The 21,999-nt window shown below is 37.6% G+C and overlaps 1 protein-coding gene across 1 annotated transcript in view; it reads left to right on the top strand.

Annotated features, from left to right (window-relative positions):
- LOC128026978 (glypican-3) overlaps nt 1–21,999 on the top strand; it is a 113,579-nt gene that overhangs the window by 62,635 nt on the left and 28,945 nt on the right. Inside the window, exons 4-6 of the mRNA XM_052614291.1 lie at nt 100–242; nt 1,797–1,922; nt 7,843–7,954. Coding sequence (XP_052470251.1) covers nt 100–242; nt 1,797–1,922; nt 7,843–7,954 — 381 coding nt within the window. The remainder of the gene's footprint in view (nt 1–99; nt 243–1,796; nt 1,923–7,842; nt 7,955–21,999) is intronic.

Below are 21,999 nucleotides of genomic sequence, written 5' to 3' on the forward strand. Positions count from 1 at the left end.
GGACAGTTTGTCTCAATAATTGCTTTCTCAGCTTGACGTCTTCCAGGACTGTATCCAAAAGTGATCACATTTAGCCCTCCAATCTTCTCCTGTTCACAGGTGAGCGGGATATGTGCACACGCGCCCCCGCGGGTGTCTCGTGCTGCACCGATGTCGGCAGAACACGCAGCTGCCTCGCCGGTGGCCCACAGTCGTCCAACTGTGAACTTTGACCCCGATGAGACCCTCTTTGGACGGCGCAGGTAATGTCATGCTTCAGTTTTGAAAAAAGTTTGTATATGAAGACAGTTACATGAAAACTATGTTTTTCATACAGTAACAATTCAAGTTCAAGAGTTACTTTAAGTCAACATGAAAAGGAAATTCATCAAATCTATTTTATAATTGCAGTTATGCTTTGTTTGGAACCATTTTTGTTGCCTAAACAGTTTTACAAAAACAGTAAAAAAATCTTGTGATCTTGTGTAATCAGAACTTTAGTCAAAGACTAAAGTGGGGTCAGTGGGTGCATGTTCCTGTTTGCATGTCCAAATGATCAGATTCCAGACCATGTGTCACACCATATTTGACATGCTAAACACAAACAATGACTTAAAGTCTAGTCTGTTACACACAAGGTTGACTTGAAATAAATAGATACGTTTATGATATTTGTGGGGCTTTTGGAGCTCAACTGTCTCACTGATACTAATGGCTCACCTTGTTATTCAGTCATAATGAAACATGAGGATTTACCCTCTTTAGCTCTTAAAAAATGGCAATTAGCAGCTGAAAATACACACGTTCCTGTTTTATTTCAATCTCTAGAGAGTCTTCAAGTGCTCTAAACACTCAAAGTGGACTGAAAAGCATTGCTGCTATAGAATTGACAGTAAGTCAATTCAGTGTAAATCTAGTAAGTGTATAATAAATTGGAGAAATTGGAATTGCACTCAACCATAATGCCGTTCTCATGCATCTTTTCATACAGCTTACATCTTCTGATGCTGTTTGTGTGGAGTGCATTGAGATGCTGTAATAGACTCTCCACTTCAGCACTCACACTCTCTCTCTCTCTCTCTCTCTTCCTTCATGTTTTTCTCTATATAGATCCCCACTGACCTTTTTAGGTGTCTTACAACCAAATCAAACAGTCCATTTTGTGCTTCTGAGTATTTGAGAGATACCGTGTACAGGGGCAACATGCACATTTTTCTATTTCTGTACTTTTCTTATACTAATTTCAAAATCAAAAATAAGAAATTATTTATATATATATTTAAAAACATTACTTGATGAGTTAGTTGTGATGTGTGTGTGTGTTCGGGCTGATGGTGACAGAGAGATGCTCATTAACACAGGCTTTGTCTCCTGCCGTGTGAGTGTCATTGAGCTTCCTTCTGTCGCCTCTGTTCTGTGCAGTTCCACTGTCCCTTGCTCTGATGAACAGATGAGAGCGGACAAGCCAAACACAGGGCTGTTTCTTCTCCAGTATAATGTCAATTAACAGTCAAAGCGTTTTAAATCAACTTAGCCTGACAGGAAACGACACGTAATGGAGTAGATCACGTTTCACACTGCGTTTGACCCCAAGCCCATTTTAATTTTTCTGATTCTTCACTCTACTTTTTCCATGCCCCTCAATTTTCCCATAAATCTCTGCATCGTTGTGCCAAGAACTCTTTTTAATCTTACCTCTTTGTGCATACCATCTAATTGAATTTATTCTTTCTTTGAGTCCACTTGGCTTTTTCTTTCTCTCTCTTTCTTCTTTCTGCACTCTCTTACTTTCTCAATTTGCTTTCTGACTGCTGCAGGGAGTTTATCTCGGGTCTGAGGGGCTTCAGTCAGTTCTACAGTGGCCTCGGAGAAGCTCTGTGCAGCAAAGAGCCGACGGCACTCAACAGCTCCTTCTGCTGGAACGGACAGGAGATGACAGACAAGTGAGTATTTCAATCTGATGACCATGTAACTACAGACTAATACTGTGTTCTTCCATTTGAGGTTCTCTATATTCACAATATAGTGTCTTTTAGTGTATAACAAGGACATAAATGTTCATTAAAACGTTAAGTAAATTCATTAAGTGGCATCATTCTTCTTGCAGATATAGTCTCTGACATGTAAATTAAGATTAATATTCATTCTCTATTGGTGCTGTGCAGTAGAACAAGTGTTACGCATCATTGCGGTTACTTTAACAGATTTCCCCTGCTCAGGGAGCAATGAACACTGTGTAGGGACCATGTCAATCGGAACACAGTTCATGCACGGAGCTGATTATCTGAATCAGCTGAATCAGTATTTCAGAATGGAAGAGACTCTACGACTCACGAGCTTTCTCTATTAGTGTTTTTATTCTGACAGCTTTTGCTAAGTGGGTAAAAGTCGCATATATTACAATAGAATAAGCCTCGTAAATGCTTTCCAATATTGCTGCAATCTCAAAGAGACATATTGCCCCAGAGTTTGTCACAAAACTTGAAGTCTAAAAAGCTTTCTGAATAAAATGGAGACAGAGTAAGTGGCTGGTAGCTGAGCGGATGATTTTGTGTGTGTGTATCTAATGAGTTGGGCTGCCTCCAGTTCCATCAGACAGGCAACAGGGTGTGAATTGTGATGTGGTCTTTGTGGGGTAACTGATGTCGAGTGGTGTGGTGGCTTCCCAGTGCCTGGCTAATTGCTCTTTTTCGTGCCCGGGTCTCCATGTGCCCTATGGAACCCAATTTCAAAATTGTCATATTTCAGTGCTCCCTGTCCCACATGCTTCTGTCCCATAACTCTCTCACGGCGCAAATCAAGTTAAGGTTGGCAAATGGCAATAAATCAGTGCATCCCTGACCCAAACAGAAAAGCTTTAAGAGCTGCAATATCTCATCCTAATGACTTGTAAATATCAGCTCAGAACTGAAGTGATCATTAAAGTCAGCATGAAATCAAAATGGATTCTATGTACTGTCTTAATGCTTGTTCCTGGTCTTATTGGGAACGATTTATCAATGGACATTATTTCAAAGAAATCCTAATCTGTAATCAAAATGTAAGAGGTTTCTCTGAAACTACTTTCCTTTTTAGTTATTTGTCTATTGTATGATGTTAACCAATAGCCAAACAACTATTTAGGTTTTATTGGGTTTTTTTTTTTCATTTAGTCTGGCTCCATTCTAGTTTAAAACAGTTACTATTCACAATCAAATTGATTCCTGCTTCTCTTTAAACTGTGAAATGCATCATATTAAAGAACCAAAATGAGTTGACTATTCCGTTGACTTTGCAGAATTCTGTCTGCTTTTAGGGAGTTTATCAAGAAATTTTAGATGTTCACACATCTTTCATAGTTTAAAAATATAATAATTTATTGGAACTGGACATATAACTTAGCCCTATTAAAGGAATAGTTCACCCGAAAATTTAAATTTGCTGAAAATGTACTCAAGTGTGTCAAGTGTCAATAAGTGAATCATAGAATCATTCATTCATTGATTCATTCAAACCAGATGATTCATTCATTCATTCAAGTGATAAAAAGCAGTCAGTGAATCATTAAATATTCATTCAAAAACACTGAATTAATCAAATACAAAACACCTATGAGACGCAGTCATTCTGCTTTGTTTGCAACTGCTAAATAATTATTGCAAAAACCATTTAAAATATTGCATTAGAACTTGAATGCACTTGCTTAATTGAGAATTGATGCCATGGGCCGAACTTTATTAAAAACTAAAATTGAAAATAATAATAAACAAAAAGTCTTCAGGCCATCAGGCCATCCAAGTTATAGTAAATGAGCTTGTTTCTTTGTCAGAACAGATTTGGAGAAATGTATTATTTGTATTATGTTACTTGCTCACAAATGAGTCCTCTGCAGTGAATGGGTGCCGTCAGAATGAGAGTCCAAACAGCTGATAAAACACAATAGTTCACTTTATCCACACGACTCCAGTCCATCACTAAATGTCTTGTTAAATAAAATAAAAACAGGCAGTGCTTTATGCATGAAGGTACATAATAAGGAAAAGGGAATCAGACACACTTCCAAGACACCATAGCATCACATCTAATGAGCTAAAACTAAGTGAGGTGAGATTTATTAATAAAAATGTAACTATTTATGGATCTCATAAGCGTGTTTTGCAAGTGTTTTTCATTTGTCAGGCACAGCTGAGTACGGTGAACATCTGATTGATGGTACTGTAATAAGAGTTTTAAAGTCCTATCCCCTAATATCCATTCTTGTCTTGTCTGTTAAGTGTATCCATTTTGTAATTTTTGAAAAGGTGTGTGTCTGTGAGTGTATGTATGCATTATGCACCATTAGCTGCAGCTGTTTGCTCTTCAGTAGGAGCAGTTGAGGAGTAAATGAGGGTGAAATGGCCTGGACACAACAGTGGTGGACAGTTGGCCCTAGGGGACAGACAGCTGTGTCAGAGGGCTCTCAGGCCCCGAGGAGTTAATTAGGACCCAAGAGAGAAATAGATAGTGGAGGAGAGAAATAGAATAACGATACCATGCAATAAATGTCAGTCGAATATCAATGTCATTCCTTGGCTTCTAGTGGAATATCTAAATTAATTCTGGAATGCGTTCAGACTCATTTTATGCAACGTATTGAAGATGAAGCGATCCTTCACATTCTGTGTTGGGAAGGAAGCATCTTGAATGTCATTGGTAATGTGGCCCTGATAGATGAAATAGTCAAATGTCAAAAAATAAAGAAAATGCATTAAATGCCACAGTCAAATAAACTCACTGAGCAGCCACAACTACATTCCTGTTCATTCTTTCTTGCAAAAGTAATATAAACAGCCTGAACTGTGCCGAAATGTTACTTCAGGTCAGATTTAAAATTATTCAATTATGCAAAAGATAATTTGACTGTAAAGTTCATTCGTAGCATCTCTGGTGTTTGCTAGAAATTAGGTTTTCTCCTGTGCTGGAGGCAGTGCAGCGGAGCCCTCAATGTCAAGGATCAAGTCACCAAACCTCTGGCACAGATTTCTGCCTTCTACACTAGAGAATCAATGGTAGCATCCTGAATATCTGCCTTTCTGTTTTCATCTTATATACTCCCACAGGCCCTTCAGTTTGACTCAAGTAGCCCCTCATCGACTCCAAACCAGAATCATGCTCATATTATACTAAATGTCATATGGCATTATAAGTGAATCTTAAAATGTCATGAATACAACAATTCACTGTTAAACAAAAAAACCTATCAATTCTGTGGGTGGAAATCCGACTCACCATATGAGTACTTTGAGAAATGTTACGTTTGAGGGGAAGTTGTGGCACACAGGCTTGTTTAATATTTAAAAGCTTTGAGAAGTCTTTAACTTTAGGTCAGGATTGGCGGATATTCAGTATGTTTTGTAAACCTTCCTCCGAGTCCCAGAATACTTCTCCTCTCGCTTAATAAGCTCCCTCTCTTTCAGCTGCTCTTCAGTCAGCGCGTGATGCTGAAGATACTCGTGATTGATTCTCGAGGTCTCCAGCGGGTTTGGGCAGTGGGGCATGTTGGATCCCTGAGGGGTGCGCAGTAGGACCGTGAGCCTGAGCAGGTTCAGCATTAGTAGCTGGTCCAGACTGTACATCCACGGGGTGTGTAGTCACTTCCTGTAGTAACAGTTGGGTTGCCTGTGCTCCCGCTGTACCATAATGCCTGTAGTGGGTTGTTTTGGTTTTTTTTAGGAATCATGATGTTGAAGTCATTCAGTGGCGGATAAAATTAAGTCAATTTTTACATTACAATATACAGAAAAAGCCAACAGCAATCTGTGTCTGCTTACATTTTTTTTAATAATTTTTACATATCTAATAAGACAGTTAGCTCAATTGTAATGCAATTCTATCACTCAAATGACACCGGACAGAGCTGACCTGATGCTGCTTGACCCTGGTCAGCACACAGGTGGGCGCTTCATGCGTGAAGCTCCAGCTAATCTCATCCTCCATTAAACGCTGCCCATGTCTTCTGATCCCCTCCTTCTAATGAAGCTCATGTCTGTATTATTAATGTGATAATTAAAAGTGGGAGGTGAGCTGCCATCGAGAGTAATAAGGAGAATAAAGAAGTATGGAAATGTAATTTGGCTTAATGAGTAAGCACTGCATGTGAAGGCGCCATGAAAGATGATTGGATAGAATTGTTCAGGATTATGTCATTGCTAAGAATGGAGAATGAGGTCATATCTTTGGCTCATTCATCTGAAACTCACAGTACTGCAAAAATCAATGTTTTTCTAAAATTTTTCAAAAAGTTTTAAAAGTCCTTTAATCATCATAAATAATAGAAATAGAAAACTAATAGAAAACCTTTTTTGTTATGTAGTTTGTAAAAGAGTTAATTAAGTTTAATTTAAGTAATTAAGAATGAGTTTAGTTTTTTCTTTTTTACACACTAAATGTACAAATATACAAAATATGTATACATACATAATGAACACTTATATTTTATATAAATATATGTAATACTTTTTTACTGAAAAACAAGACAAAAATACAAATGAACTAAGTGATTTTTTTGCAGTGCTGTTTTTTTGATGAGCACAGGCTTAACTGAATAAGTTGAAGTTAGTATTGTGACCGTATTGGATCTGTCACTCACTGTCTCTTTGTCGCCTCAGTGCTTGCACAAATGTGCCTGTGTGCATCAACACTAATTAGCTTTTAATAGGGAGTAATTAACTGGAACATGAGTCCAAGGGGCCCGGGGGGATCAGAGAGTACTTGGGCGCAGACACACACACACACACACACATTTTAGCAGTTGATGATGCCCAACATATGCTCCAGTTGCTCAGAAACATTCAGATGCCAGCACATGTCTGACCCAGTTGTGCTGTTTTACTGTTGGGTTCTGTCAGTGTATCTGTGTATCTGATAAGAGCTACAACAGAATTTGGAATTTTTTTTTTTTTTGGAATTTATGCTCCCTTTTTTTCTTCTTCTTTTTTTTTTTTTTTAAGCCTTGAGTAATTTAGAACAATGGAAATCAAAAGCGAGGGTCTTTTCATAAAGCCCTTGGTATCTACAAATAAAAATACAAATAAAAATTATTGTGCATTTTCATCTCTTTGAATGTCCTTGTACAGCATGGTTGAATGTGCTGAATGGTAAAGATGAATATAAAGGTTTAAAAATGTTTAATTTGCCCAAATGAAACTCCTATGGTCGCGTGTTTGCCTCTAGGTGGCAGTAAAAGACCGTTTTAGTGCTCCTGTGTTTGTGGCCGTTTACAGCAGCTTTATCAGATACCTTTAAAAAACAGCAACTGCTGAATAGTGAACAATATGTAATGATCGGTTGTTAAGGTGAACTCATGGATTTTTAATAAAATATCTTTCTCAAATACAGGAGAACGAGGTAAGATGTCACATGGAGAAGGGCTCAGTCACTATCAGGTTTTAAGTAAAAAGTCCAGTTACACAGCTGTATGTTTTCTTTAGCAGTGGATTTGTATGTTTCTCCCCTATAAATCAAAACTGTCCTGTACTTTTTTATTTTCAAATATAATCTATTATTATTGTTATTATTATTATTATTATTTCAATTTCTTACAGATTTTTTTTTTGCTATAAAAATATAATATAATATAAATTAATACAATTATTACAAAAAAAAAATTAAAACTTAAATAGTATTTTATATTGTAGTGTGACAGTTCAACATCCATGCAACTATTTTTTTCTAGACAGTAAAACTGTAAATGTTAATAGTTTTTTGAAGCCAAAACCCATGTGCTTGTATAGAAATTCCCTTTAAAAAATAAAATCATCCAAAAAATATCCACTCCATATGTGCATTAAAACCTGTGATTTTGTTTAAATATGAGTAATGGAAATGTATGTTTATATTCTGCAGGTTTACTGGTCCAGGGATAAAGAAAGTCAATCCACATGGCTCAGAACCCAGACAAAAGCCTCCTGAACCCGTCATCAGCCAGATCATCGACAAACTGAAGCACATCAATCAGGTGATTTACTGTTTATCAGAAAACACTCACACACTGAAGTTCACAGTGCACACCTGTGAATAATAATCCACTGCCATGCCGTCAGTCAGCGCACAAACATACAGCCGTGTATAACATCAGTCACAACAGTCTGCCTGTCATCACAAACACACACACACAGATGTACATATCTGCACTCTGTTTTATTGCAGTGCAGTCTTGTAGATTATCAGGATGTGTGATAGGGGCTGCCGGTATCTGTACTCTAATTCAGACAAAGCAGAGGCTTTCATTCACTTTCTTCCTGCCTGCCTTTAAAAAACAACAGCTGCGTGTCGTATCACCTTGACTGTGTGTGTGTGTGTAAGTCAGGGTGTGTCTGCTTATATTTCATATACAGTTCGTTCCCTATTGTGACCGAGATCTCACAGTGATATTTGACCCTATGGGGTTTTCTGTGTATACTCTGGTAATCCTGAGAGAACAGCATCTGGCTCATCCACAGGAAGTTCACTGGTCAATCTAAAGGACGCCTCTTTCTGTGCTTCCTCTGTATCTGGAGGATGTGTGTTTTTGGCTGGGTTTAAATGTATATTGCAATGGAACCTCATTGAGAATATCTATATGCTCAATCCAAGTGTGTGTGTTATCGGCACCTTTTGTCTTGAATTTTCACCTTTACTTTGTCTATTGTTTTTCATTTACATTTATTTATTCAGCAGACTCTTTTATCAGAAACAACTTAAAATGAGGACTACAACATACAGAGAGAAGTGCTAACTCTGAAGTAGTCAAGGCAAAAACAGGGACAGATTTAGTAAAAATGCATGCGAGAAAGAGAGAGGTAACTCAAAACCCAACTTAAGATAAAAATCTCTTTATTGACTTATTTAATTCATGAGAGACCATTGTAATTTATTCCTTTTATTCTTTTTACTCTAATGTCAAATTTCTTAATTTCAAATTTACTTTAGACATTTTATGTTGTTATTTTTATATTGTATTTGTCATATGGAGGGTAAGGGAGGAACTCATACGCAGACAGGAATCACTACACAGAGGGTTTATTAAAGACAAAAGGGGAAAACAACGACTAGGGCAGAGACTAAATAACTTAACAGGACTGGGTTGACACGATAAACAACGACTCTAAACACTAGAACACTAACTACAAACAAAACACTCATGGGTAACACAACGACTTCTTCTAGGGGTAACAATGATACAATATCTCACAAGCTAACAATCACAGGAACCATGTAGAAACATATATAGAAACAATGAACCGACAAAAGACAGAGCACACTAGGGGATATAAATAGGAAAACTAATCAAGACACAACAGGTGGCACAGGTAAGGCAATCACGACAAGACTAGGATAACAAGGGGGCGGGGCAAGGGAACGAGACAACACAAGCACATGGCCCAAAGACAAGGCCATGTGCTTGTACACAAAACATGGGTCTGTCATGATCCTGCCTCAAGACTAGAGGAAAGTCAGGACATGAAGGCAGAATCATGACAGTATTGTATTGTTTTGTTTCTGCTTTATTTAATTTTTTTTTATTCAAATTTATTGTTTAACTTTTTTATTGTTGTACTGTTGTTTTGTTTTGTTTGCTTTATTTTGTTTTTGTTTATTACTACTTTTTAAAACTATTTTACTATTTTTTGTCCTATTTTGTTTTGTTTTGTGTGTTTGTTTTTACTATAGATTGTTTGTTGTTGTTGTTGTTGTTCTGCTTTGTTTTGTCTATTAATACTGCTTGTTAACTCTATATTCACTATTGTTATTTAATCGTTGATTTTAATTATTTTATTTAAACCTGTTCTTTTAATCTTTAATTTTACTTTAAGTGAGCAATTAGAGAGTGTATGGAGTCCTGTGTATATCTTGCCATAAAGCAGAATTATATTTATGTGTGTTGCTTTGCATGTATTTGTGTGTGTGTGTGTGTTATAGAAACCCACTGCGGCCTCATGTTCAATGGTCCCATCTGAGCAGATTAGCGCAGAGCTTTTGTTTAAACAGACCACAAAGACATCAGAGCAGCTCAAACGAGTTGTGGGTCTCGTCTGCCCTCAGGCTGTGGAGAAGAGCTCTTCTCTTCTCTTCTCTTCTCTTCTCTTCTCTTCTCTTCTCTTCTCTTCTCTTCTCTTCTCTTCTCTTCTCTTCTCTTCTCTTCTCTTCTCTTCTCTTCTCTTCTCTTCTCACCTTCTTCCCATCTGTTTCTTCACGAATGTGATGTCTTTACTATGGCATTCTCTGTCAAACAGAATTGTACTGCAGTCAAAACATTTGAAAGTGTTCAATGTCCTTAATGAAGTAGAACGGGACCAGACATAACAATTTCCAGCGTCATAAGCAACTCCAGTAGCACTAGCCGATTTCACAGAAATCATAATCTTACCTAATTAAGCCCCTTTCACCATGACAGAGACTGTTTAAATCATTCATAATTGGATCATTATTTAATAATTCATGTTCATTTAGAGTTCCGGCTGATGGAGACGGAGCTCCAGTGACTCTACAAAGTTAACTCTATTCAAAAAAGCAGCTTCTGCCAATGGTTTTTGGTTCATGTTGATGCTGCTGCTATTTATATTCAAATCTTTCCCCTACAAACATTAATTTAACATGAAGAAATCGATTTTTTTTGTCAAAACTGAGTGACATACTATTTACTAACCATCGATGACACGTCTGTCTCTTGACCTCCTTTGATTATGTCAATGTGAACGAGGCTTTAGTGCGAATGGTAGTGCTTCCTTTACTTCACCAGCAGAAACTCACAGTTTTTTAATCAAATGTTCAGTTTAACATGAGCCTGTGATAATAGTTTACATCTGGTGTTATCTGGCACCATACTAATGTGTGTTCCCATTTGTTTCCAACAGCCAGGGGTTTGAGTTATTTCTCAGAACGGACAGACAGAACAATCATATCAGACTTTTCCTAGCATTTTAGCCAGCATCTCATTTTCTAGCCTGGGAGGATTGTTACTTTTAGTATGTCCTGCACTTTCGAAGTGTTCTCCAGCAGTTGTAGTTCTTTAAAACATGTTGGGTGTGGACCCATTTGATTTTATATAGCAATACGATTTTTGGACGCTCTCAACAGTGTTTGAAATATGTCTGTTCCCGGGGCATATAGCGTGACAAGCCTGTGTCCCAAAGTGTGTTAGTGTAGCGTCGCTAGAGATGGTTTGTTGGCTCAGATTTGGGCCTCTTCTGAAAGAGAGACACCAGGGAATGCACTAAACACCAAAAGACAAAACTTGACCCTTCCTCAGCTCTGCAGACCCCGATTTCTCACGCCTAATGCAGCTGATGTAATGGCTGCGCAGTGCCAAGTTTAGAGTAAGTTCGTCTCTATAAATGAAAAAAATGACTTGGTGCTCAAGCTATTCCAACTGGGCAAGTGCTCAAAGAGTCTGTGTGTTCTTATCTGCATGCCTAAACATGACTCAGTCAGATACGGATCTCTCAGGCCTAATCTATGTGAGTTAGTGCAGTGCTGCAGCTTAATATGATGATTTGAAATGAACACCTTTGATATACCCATTTACACAGACTGAAAAAATATTAAATGTGAAAAAAGAAGTATATATGAAATGTATTTAATAGTAAATACATATTTAACATTAAAGTTGACAGTATATATTTTTTTGTGCTACACCAAATACCATTTTTACCAACTTTATTATTTCATCTTATTATCAATGTTAAACATCTGTTGTGCTGTTTAAATATTAAAACATTTAAAACGTGATACATTCATGATTCTTTGATTACTAGAAAGTTTAAAACAAACATAATTTATTTGAAATAATATATTAACTTTTGCCTCAGCTTAGCGAATAGTAATAAAAACAAAATTCTGTGTGGCTTCTCTTATAAAACAGCATTTATTCATTTAGTTAATTAATTTTAATGCTTAATGGTAAACAACACAGTGAAGATTAATAGATAGGCTGTTCGTTTTAAATTGAATTTAAAGTTAACAATGAAGTTAATAGCTGTTTCCTCACAGAAGTCAGTGTGCTGAACTACACTGACATCCATTTAAAAATATGGTCAGTACATGCAATATTTGTCTCACATCATTGTTAATGTCAGTTAATGAAAAAAATTTGAGTGGCACAAAGGTTGGAAGACATCATTTAGAAATCATAACCCACCAGACTGGCAAGTAAGTTGATAAGTGCATTTTCATCCTTATTTTGCAGGTTGGCAATTATTAATTTCAAACCCTACATATATAGTGCCAATGCACACATAATATGCTAGTGTTTATCAGCCGTCTATTTCTGCCTGGCGAATATGGCAGAGATGTTCAGAGATGAAGCTCATAGCACACACCCAGTCTGTCTTCATGTGCTTTTGTGTTTGTTCCCATGACTGTCAAACATTCACTCATGCTTATCTGTAGAGTCTTTGTGTTTATACAAGAATAGTGCAGCATTTCTGGACAGTTTACTTCTTTGAGGGGAATTGTTAAACAAATTAACCTTAATAAATGTGTAAAATCTCCCTGAGATCAGTCTGTGGCTAAAAAATCCCCTGCACTGAACTTTTAAGGACTTATGCAGTGAAATAAAGTTTCCTGAGACAGACATAAGCAATTTGTCTGTCCAGAACGAAAGCGAAAAATCTGAATATATTAGAGGTTTAAGGTTTATACGGTTATTTTAAACCAGTGAGACTCGCTAGCATGAAATAGGAACCAAGCAGCTGACAAAAAACACATTGTTTTAAGGCCCAACTTATCGATGTACAAACGTATCATATTTCTCAATGAGTGAAGCTATAAATTATCTGATATCTAGACCTAATCCCACTTAAATAATTTACTTTTTGGTGACAAAATGCAGACGTTTTAATGCATTGCCTACAATGTTGGGACAGAGGTCGAGAAAATCGACAAATTCCTTATCAACCGCCGCCTTCACATTAATTTACGCCTATTGCTAAATTAGATTTTCATATTTAGCTAAATATGTCTTTAGGCTAGTGCCGTCATCAGGACCATCTGGACTTTCCAGGGTATTGAGTTACTGATCAAAAAAGCCTGTTCCCAGCAGAGCTCAGGGGATACTGGTGAAACATTGCAATTATCTGATTGGTGTTTGATTATCGAAGTTCCCTCCAGCGTTGAGATGTGTCTACCATGTGTAGGGCAGAGAGGTGAGCATATATTACATGTCACTTCTCATGTTGTCCTAGATCTGTGGAATGTTCTGTGAAAAATGAGATGCTCTTTTTTCTTTTTTCACGTACTATGGGAAAGAACTCTAGGCTAGATCTTTCACGCACACTCGCTTTTTCTCTCGTTTCCTGACTGGAACTTTTCTCTGCATTTCTTTTCCCCGGTTTATGCCCTCACTTTCTTCTTCTCGCTCTGTCTTTGAACTCCACCCTACATTTTTTATGCTTTTCCTCCAATGTTATATCCCACTTTCTTTCCCGCTCTCCTTCCTGACTGTGTCGAGTTGTATGTGACACACTCCAGTCCCGCAGCCCTCCTTCGCTTTAATTAGATCCAGCGGAGAGATGGAGAGCGAGGGAGGGCCGCAGGTAAGGCAGGAGAGCAGACAACAAAACAAACCAGAGCTCCACATTCCAGCACGCAGCCTGACGTCCTGCTACCGCTGAATAATATTTCATAGTATTACTCGTTTTACTGTGTTTTAATCAAATAAATGCAACCTTGGTGGTCATCATAACAGACTCAAACATCAAAAATATTACAGACCCCAAACTGAGCTGACCTCCATCCAATACGCAGATTCATCTGAATTTATCTGTATTGTGCTATGTGTATAATATGAAATGTACTGGTTTAATCTGAATCCTTTTACATCTGTGATGGTACTGTGGGATGTGAAGTACATTAGGTTTAACTGTGGGTGGTAGTTTGAAGGATCTTAAACAAACCCTACCATAGTCGATTGAGTCTAGCACACACAAACACATGTTTAGGCAAATTGTCTACACACACACACAGACTTCAAATGGCAGCTTGATGTGTGTTTCAGTGGATGCTGGTCCGTTTGATGGTGCGCAACTATGAGGGTTTCTCAAATAAACTGTGACACCTGACATTAAAGCAGTCTAGAAAGACCTCCATAAATCCAGAGTAGAGTGGGGGTTGTGCTTGGCCCCCGATCCAAGCGCGGCTCCTGATAACACTTCACCACTTTCACATTTCATTGATTCGTTCCCCTTTATTCACTTTCGGATTTTCATTCACTAGTAAGAAAAGCCATGCATGAGAACTCTTTTGATTGTTACTCTAAACAATGAGAATAACAGGAAAGCAAATGGAGATTCACTTTTAAGACTTCAGTATCTGTATGTTTCTAGAAGAATGTTTAGAAAAGATCTCAACAATGACATATTCTGTGTTCAGATTCAGATTCAGTATCTATAAATCAACAACCAATCTCAAAAAATATTGAATACAAAATGTTCTTCACACTAAGAAGAATGGTTCTTTTTAAGAACTGTTGACTATGGCATCTCTGCAAAAACCCTGTTTTTAAGAGTGTTGTAGAACTTTCTTATCCCTGTTAGTAGGTCTTGTAGTAGAATATTAAATCTGTTGCAATATGTTGATCACAGGGAGACATCAATATAGCTCCACACACAAAATCAGTGCATAAACACAAAAACCAAGTATCGTGGAATTTCATGTCTTAACCAAAGATGGCAACAGAGAGGCCAACGTTCGTTAGTTTACCTTGAGAGTCATTTTAACTTGACAGTCAGATCCGTTGGATTCATTTTAGAGATGTGTTTTTATGTAGTGAATCATGTGTATCATGTAGTGTAGTTAAAGTTAAACTACAGTACAGACCAAAAGTTTGGACACACCTTCTCATTCAAAGAGTTTTCTTTCTTTTCATGACTATGAAAATTGTAGAGTCACACTGAAGGCATCAAGGACTATTTGACCAAGAAGGAGAGTGATGGGGTGCTGCGCCAGATGACCTGGCCTCCACAGTCACCAGACCTGAACCCAATCCAGATGGTTTAGGGGTGAGCTGGACCGCAGACAGAAGGCAAAAGGGCCAACAAGTGCTAAGTCTCTCGGGGAACTCCTTCAAGACTGTTGGAAGACCATTTCAGGTGACTACCTCTTGAAACTCATCAAGAGAAGCCAAGAGTGTGCAAAGCAGTAATCAAAGCAAAAGGTGGCTACTTTGAAGAACCTACAATATGACATTTTCAGTTGTTTCACACTTTTTTTGTTATTTATATAATTCCATATATAATTCCACATGTGCTAATTCATAGTTTTGATGCCTTCAGTGTGAATCTACAATTTTCATAGTCATGAAAATAAAGAAAACTCTTTGAATGAGAAGGTGTGTCCAGACTTTTGGTCTGTACTGTACATTTTCAAAAGAGTAGCTGGAAAAGCCTCAGATTAGTTCATTTCAGATTAGTTTTTGATGTCTCATTGATGTCTATTTTTATTTCCAATAAGGAATTTTAAAAGAAACATCTGAGACGAAATTGAGAGTTAAGTGAAACCCCATGAAGTCTCCTGAGCTATGAAACGGGCAACCTCTGGGCACTTTCTTACATCTTTCTTCTGCCATTCCCTCTATTGTAGGTTCTCACAATCCCTCCTTCCCCCTTCCTTTTTCCTCTATCTGTTCCCCTCTCCCCTGCTGTCTAAGAGGTCAGACGGAGCACATGAGAGGTCTTTTCCTTCCAATTAGTTAGCTGCTAATGAGGCTGAAGACCCCAGACCCACCTCCCAGCAGTCCTCTCAGCAAAGCCCCCTCATCCCGCAGGCCAGAAGTTTGGTGACCCCCTACTGCCACCAATCGACCTTCAGCCACCACACTGGCTACAATTACCACACAGCTACCCAACAACAACCCTATAACCAGAGCTTATCTCTGCTGAAGGAAACGGGTTACACCTTACATGGTCTCAGACGAACCTGTTTACTAACAGGACATATTTGTTATCCTAAACTGCTGGAAAGACTTCCTGTGACATGGAAATGTTACAGAGGGCACTTCCTGAGCAACTGACCGACCAGAAATAAAGGACTTACACAGGGATGCAAAATAAACAAAAGTGCATGTATTGACTGAAGTGTTCACAAACACCTCTATCACCTCATCTACAGCTGTGCAGAAAGACAGATAGTCTCCTGCCATTGGTTGAGCTAGAAGTTGACATGTTGGACTGCTCAAACAAAACTATTCAGGAAGTTAAACTAATGGTAACATATTTATTATCATTCTCGGTGTTTCCCCCAAGATTCTTAATACTTTTTAAAAAATTGTTTACATTTCAGTTTAATTTTAGATTCATTAATGGTTTTGTTTATATATTTGAATTTCATTTTAAGCAGTTTTAGTTCAACAGCTTCGAACGCGGCTCAGCCAATCAGAATCAAGGACTGAAACTATCCGCTTTATAAAAAAGGCGAGTAAATAATTACAGAATTGCTATTTTTCTGTGAAATGTTCTTCTAACAGAGGCAGCCAAGTTATTTTGGCAGAAACTACAAACTTGTTACATAACTCAACCTTTTGTGTGGGAATGTGCACGTGTGTGTGTGTGTGTGTGTGTGTGTGATCATTGTAGTTGCTCCTGTTGAAGTGGAATATGGGGAAGGTTTTAACAAAAAACAATTTTCTTTTTTTGTTCAGAAGAAGCAAGAAATGCAAAAAAAGCTTGGAACAATATAAGTATTTTAATTTTTTGGGTGAACTATTCCTGAAGTTTTGTCCCATTGACTGTATTTCATTTCAGTATGTGTAATGTGTATATATATGTAATGTTATATATCATTGCTCTTTTGTTGTTTTTGATTGCTTCCATTGTCCTCATTTGGAAGTCGCTTTGGATAAAAGCATCTGCTAAATTACTAAAATAATTTTGATCACTTATCAGATGTTTCTACAAAACGTTATGCCACAAAAAATATATTAAACATGGTTAATAATAGACAATGAGCAGGAAATCAGTAAATTAGAATGATTCCTGAAGGATCATGTGACACTGAAGACTAAAGTATTGATGATGAAAATTCAGCTTTACCTCACAGATAATAAATACAATTTTAAAATATATTAAATGTTATTTGAAATTGTAATAATATTTCACAATATTACAGTTTTACTGTATTTTTGATCAAATAAATTAAGCTTTGGTGAGCATAAGTGACTTCTTTCAAAAACATAAATATAAAGCTGCTAAGACCCCAAACATTTAAACGGTTGTGTATATTGAATGTTTTGAGTAAGCAGTTGAAATTAAGCAAAGCATGCTTAATTTGGTTGGACAGAAACCCTGTCTATGCTCTGTCGTCCCACCAGGAGCCATGCCTCGCATCTGGGGGTTAGTGTTCCTGACAAACATGATTATGGTTGCCTTATGAGCATTGTTGTCTGAATACAATGAAATGCAACTGTGTTTGAGGGAGAGAGGTTTACAGGTGGAAGGGTTACAGTGTGTTGATTCTCAGGCGGTAGTGAAACTCAAGCCTCCCCTGGGCTCTCTGTGAGATTTACCTCTATGTGTCATTTCTCATGACTCGTCCATATCTCCCAGTGTGAACCGAAAGAGGAACCTTGCTCCATCAGCGGCCTCGCTGGAAAACACAACGGGAGCCTCTCGGCGGGTCAGATGTCTCACTTCCTGTTTCCTATCCATGGAGGGTCATCATAGGGTCTCCTCTGTCTCTCTTTCCTTTTGTTACGGGGGCCTCACTGCTCAAATCAATGTCTCTACAATGTAGCAGTTAGATTATGTGAGAAAGACAGAAGAGGAAGGAGGCAGCACTTACACATGTGGCGTACTGCTCAGTGTCAGTGCTTAAGATAAGCCTTCGGTGAGACCTGGGACGTTACTGTAAAAACACACACACATTGGACTGCATGTATGGATCTTTTCAAACTGCTTGTATAGATCATATTATACTCTTACATCTGTCTGCATAAATGTGAAAAATAGGTGAGGTTATAGATCAGGCTTGTCAGACTCATTTTTTAAACAAAAGGGAGCTTGTGGAATTACACGATACACAAGAGGATTTTAGATAACATGGGGCCTATACATATAATTTTTTTTTGTCAATAAGGAGGTGTTATAATAATTGACTTTTAATGAGAAATTACTGTCTATTATGTTATTAATTTAATTCAAGCAACATCAAAAAAATCATACATGGACAGATAGTTTGCAGTTTTGTGCATTGTATTGGAAAAGAGCAAGCATCACATTCTTCAAAATATCTTCTATTGTGTATCACAGAATAAAGAAAGTCATACAGATTTGGAGTGACGTGAGGATGACCAAAGTTGTATTTGTGGGTGAACTATGCCTTTTTAATCTATAACTTTTAGATTGTAGGGCCCCCCTTATCAACAATATTTGGAGGCCCCATGGTTTTTCCAGTTGTTTCTGATTTACTGGATAAGGATATATATATGGTCTAAAGCGCACGTTGCAAGTGCACTTTGGGTGAGTCTGAATCCACTTTTGCGCCTGGAAAACGGTCGGTGCATCGGGTGCATGGTCCAAAAGGGTTGTGCGTATTCTCTTAATGAGTCATGGTTATGTTTTGGGCGTAACGTTTAATAAACCATTCAGAGTCTCATCTCCCATTCCCTTTAAAGGTCATATTGCTCATTTGACATTAGACCAAGTATTATTTGGTCAAAGGCAAAATATATTTCAATTGCCACATAATAGCAACACACCAACAATGTGCCTGAACACATCTTGTTTTCAGACCAGCATGCCCATGGGCGCATAAGTGGGTGCAAATGGATTTGCTATTTAAACATATCGCAGGATGTGATTCATTTTTTTACATACTGTAAAATGTACTATTCAGCTAACTTACACAAAAGATTACGATAGAATAGAGACTTTAATGTCAGTTTAATTCTCACACAAACCTATTTTGCAAATATGTGTAGCACATGAAACATGTTGACTACTTTTTGCATTTTTGTGCATTGTATTGGAAAAGAGCAGGCATCACATTCTTCAAAATATCTTCTTTTGTGTATCTCAGAATAAAGAAAGTCATACAGATTTGGAGTGATGTGAGGATGTTAGAAGTTTTATTTGTGGGTGAACTATACCTTTCAAATTGTGGCTCTTAAACTTTAAGATTGTAGGGCCCCCATTATCAACAATATTTGAAGGCCCCACGGTTTTCCAGTTGTTTCTGATTTACTGGATAAGGAGATATATATATATGGTCTAAAGCGCACGTTGCATGTGCACTTTGGGTGTGTCTGAATCCACCTTTGCGACTGAAAAACATTTGGTGCATTGGGTACATGGTCCAAAACGGTTGTCTTAATGAGTCATGGTTATGTTTTGGGCATAACATAAACCATTCAGAGGCTCATCTCCCATTCCCTTTAAAGGTCATATTGCTCATTTGACATTAGACCAAGTATTATTTGGTCAAAGGCACAATGTATTTCAATTGCCACATAATAGCAACACACCAACAATGTGCCTGAACACATCTTGTTTTCAGACCAGCATGCCCATGGGCGCAAATGGATTTGCTATTTAAACATATCGCAGGATGTGATAAATGATAACTGCGCCAGGCTGTCACTCATGGCGTCAAATTGCGTGGGGTGTATTATAGGGCCCAATGTGTTCATGAGAGAATGCTGAGCTGGGAATCAGATGCACTGCATTCAGACCACATGACTTTGGGAATGATGGCGATAACATGCCAAGCCCTGGAGCAAGGCCTGTCCTCAGATGCTTATTAGATTTAGCCAGCAGCCCTCGTATCAGAAACTCTTTTAGCTCTCACTGCTCTGTCAAACAATCACCTGCAGTTACTGCACACATGCCAACTTTAACACTGCTAGATAAAGACCTGTGAATTATTTTCTCTTTTTTAAACTATAGTTTTTTTTTTTTTTTGGAAAAATGCAGTTCTGTAAAGGATAAATCATATGTATATTTCATCACAGCTCTTTCGTACATATTTTTAAACAAACAAAAACATCACTGAAGCCCACCTTTCTGAATAATTTTGCTTCATTTTTTCTTCTAATGGAACAGATTTCTTCAATTTGTTTAGTTTTCTTTGAAAAATGGGTTTGTTACAGCACTGGGGAAGCTACTACAGAGACTTGTTTAGATTGCAAAGGAACTGATTCAGACGAATGTGGTAAAACAGTCATAAATCATCTTTGGAGAAGCCCACACCCAGACCGCTAGAGGAGGCCTGCTCTTTGTGCTCCTGTCCCAACAGGTATTAGTTCTAGGAAATGAATTTGTCTCTTTCATCTGTCTCACACAGTTGTCTTGCGTGACTGCCTCTTCTTCAGACAGGTGAGAGGGGACGCTAGGAGAGAAAGAAAAGGAATAAAAGTCCTTAAACCCCCCTCTTTATCCCCTCAAAATCAATACATGTTGAGTAATGCATGAAATGTGTGCGCATGCAGGTTTGTATTGAAGTTTCCATGACTCACACAGTGAAAATGCACCATTTTTATCCCTTCTTTCCTCAAGTATGAACCACAACAACTAAAGTGGTTGTAAGGTCCTCACAAATCCACAAAAAACACTCATTGCGGCTGTTTATGTGTGTGACATATCAATGAGGAAATTAAAAAGTGCTGTATATGGGGCAGAGGTTATAATGCAATCATTTTAAGAATGCAGGAAATTACAAGGCCGCAGGTATATTTGAGTAAAAAATACAGTAAAACCGTAATATTGCGAAATAACGTTACAATTTAAAGCAACTGTTTTCCTTTTCAATATATTTAAAAACATTATTTATTATTTTGATGCAAAGCTGAATTTTCATTAATCTTTACTCCAGTCTTCAGTGTCGCAAGATCCTTCAAGAATCATTCTGATATGTGGATTTGCTGCTCAAGAAACATTTTTTATTGTCAATGTTAAAAACAGCTGTGCTGATTAATGTTTTTTTGTGCAAACCATGATACATTTTCTTCCAAGATTCTTTGATAAATAGAAAGTTCAAAAGACCAGCACTCTTCAGTAATATACATTTCTTGTAACATTGTCACTTTTGATCAGTTTAATGCATCCTTGCTGAATAAAAGTCAGTTCTCTCTCTCAAATTGTTTTTTGATTTTACTGCAAACTTCTGAACTGTAGTGTATGTGAGTATAGCTGTTTCATAAATAGTACAGCAGCATGCAGAACACCACATGAACAGACCCAAGTCCAGACATGTTCGTTTTTCGTATTGAACAGGCACAATAAATGGTATGACGCTAATCAGAGGTAGGATGGAAAAAAACTTCACTAGATTTCATCCGGTTTCCTTGAATTCTCTCCGTGTCCCTGTACTGACCCTGTGTGGGTTAGAGTTCAGAGCGGTGACACGCTGGATATGTTGCTGCAGCGTGAGGGCCAAACCACAGGCTTTATCTCCGTCCCCTCTGGGGTCTTTATACCCAGGCCATACACAACCCTCAGCTGCTCACTGCCGCCCCACAGCGTGTGTTGTGGTTACCAGAAAGAGAGATGGAGGCAAAAAAGTCTTGTCCTCTCATGTTTTCTCCACAGTAGGTGGATTTGTTTTTTTATGTATTGTAAGACTGACTAAGAGAAGGGATAAAAAGAGAAATTTTGCTGCAGAACTTGTTTTCGAGAGGAAATGGGAAGGGATGGTGAAGCACGTCTCCACCATAGAATACGAAATAAATAAAAATTTAAAAAGTAATTGCAACTTTTAATTTCATAATTCAGACTTTTTTTCATGAAATTTTTTGGGGGGGATGTTTGAATTGCGAATGTATACAAATGTGCAATTCTGAGGAAAAAGTTATTTTTATATTTAAACTTTTTTTTTTTCTTGCGTTTCCCAGCTTATATTTCACAATTCTGAGTTACGTCTCACAATGCAGTTTTTTTGTTTCTGCCAAAAACTTAATTGCTACCTTTTATCTTATAATTCTGACTTTTTTGTCTTGCGATTGGGTGTTTTGAGTTTTTTTGCAATTCCCGAGTTTATATCTCGCAATGAGATATAAATTCAGAATTGAAAGAAAAAAAACTTTATTGTGAGATT

This window comes from Carassius gibelio, chromosome A14 (genome assembly GCF_023724105.1).
Source record: "Carassius gibelio isolate Cgi1373 ecotype wild population from Czech Republic chromosome A14, carGib1.2-hapl.c, whole genome shotgun sequence".
NCBI lineage: Eukaryota > Metazoa > Chordata > Actinopteri > Cypriniformes > Cyprinidae > Carassius > Carassius gibelio.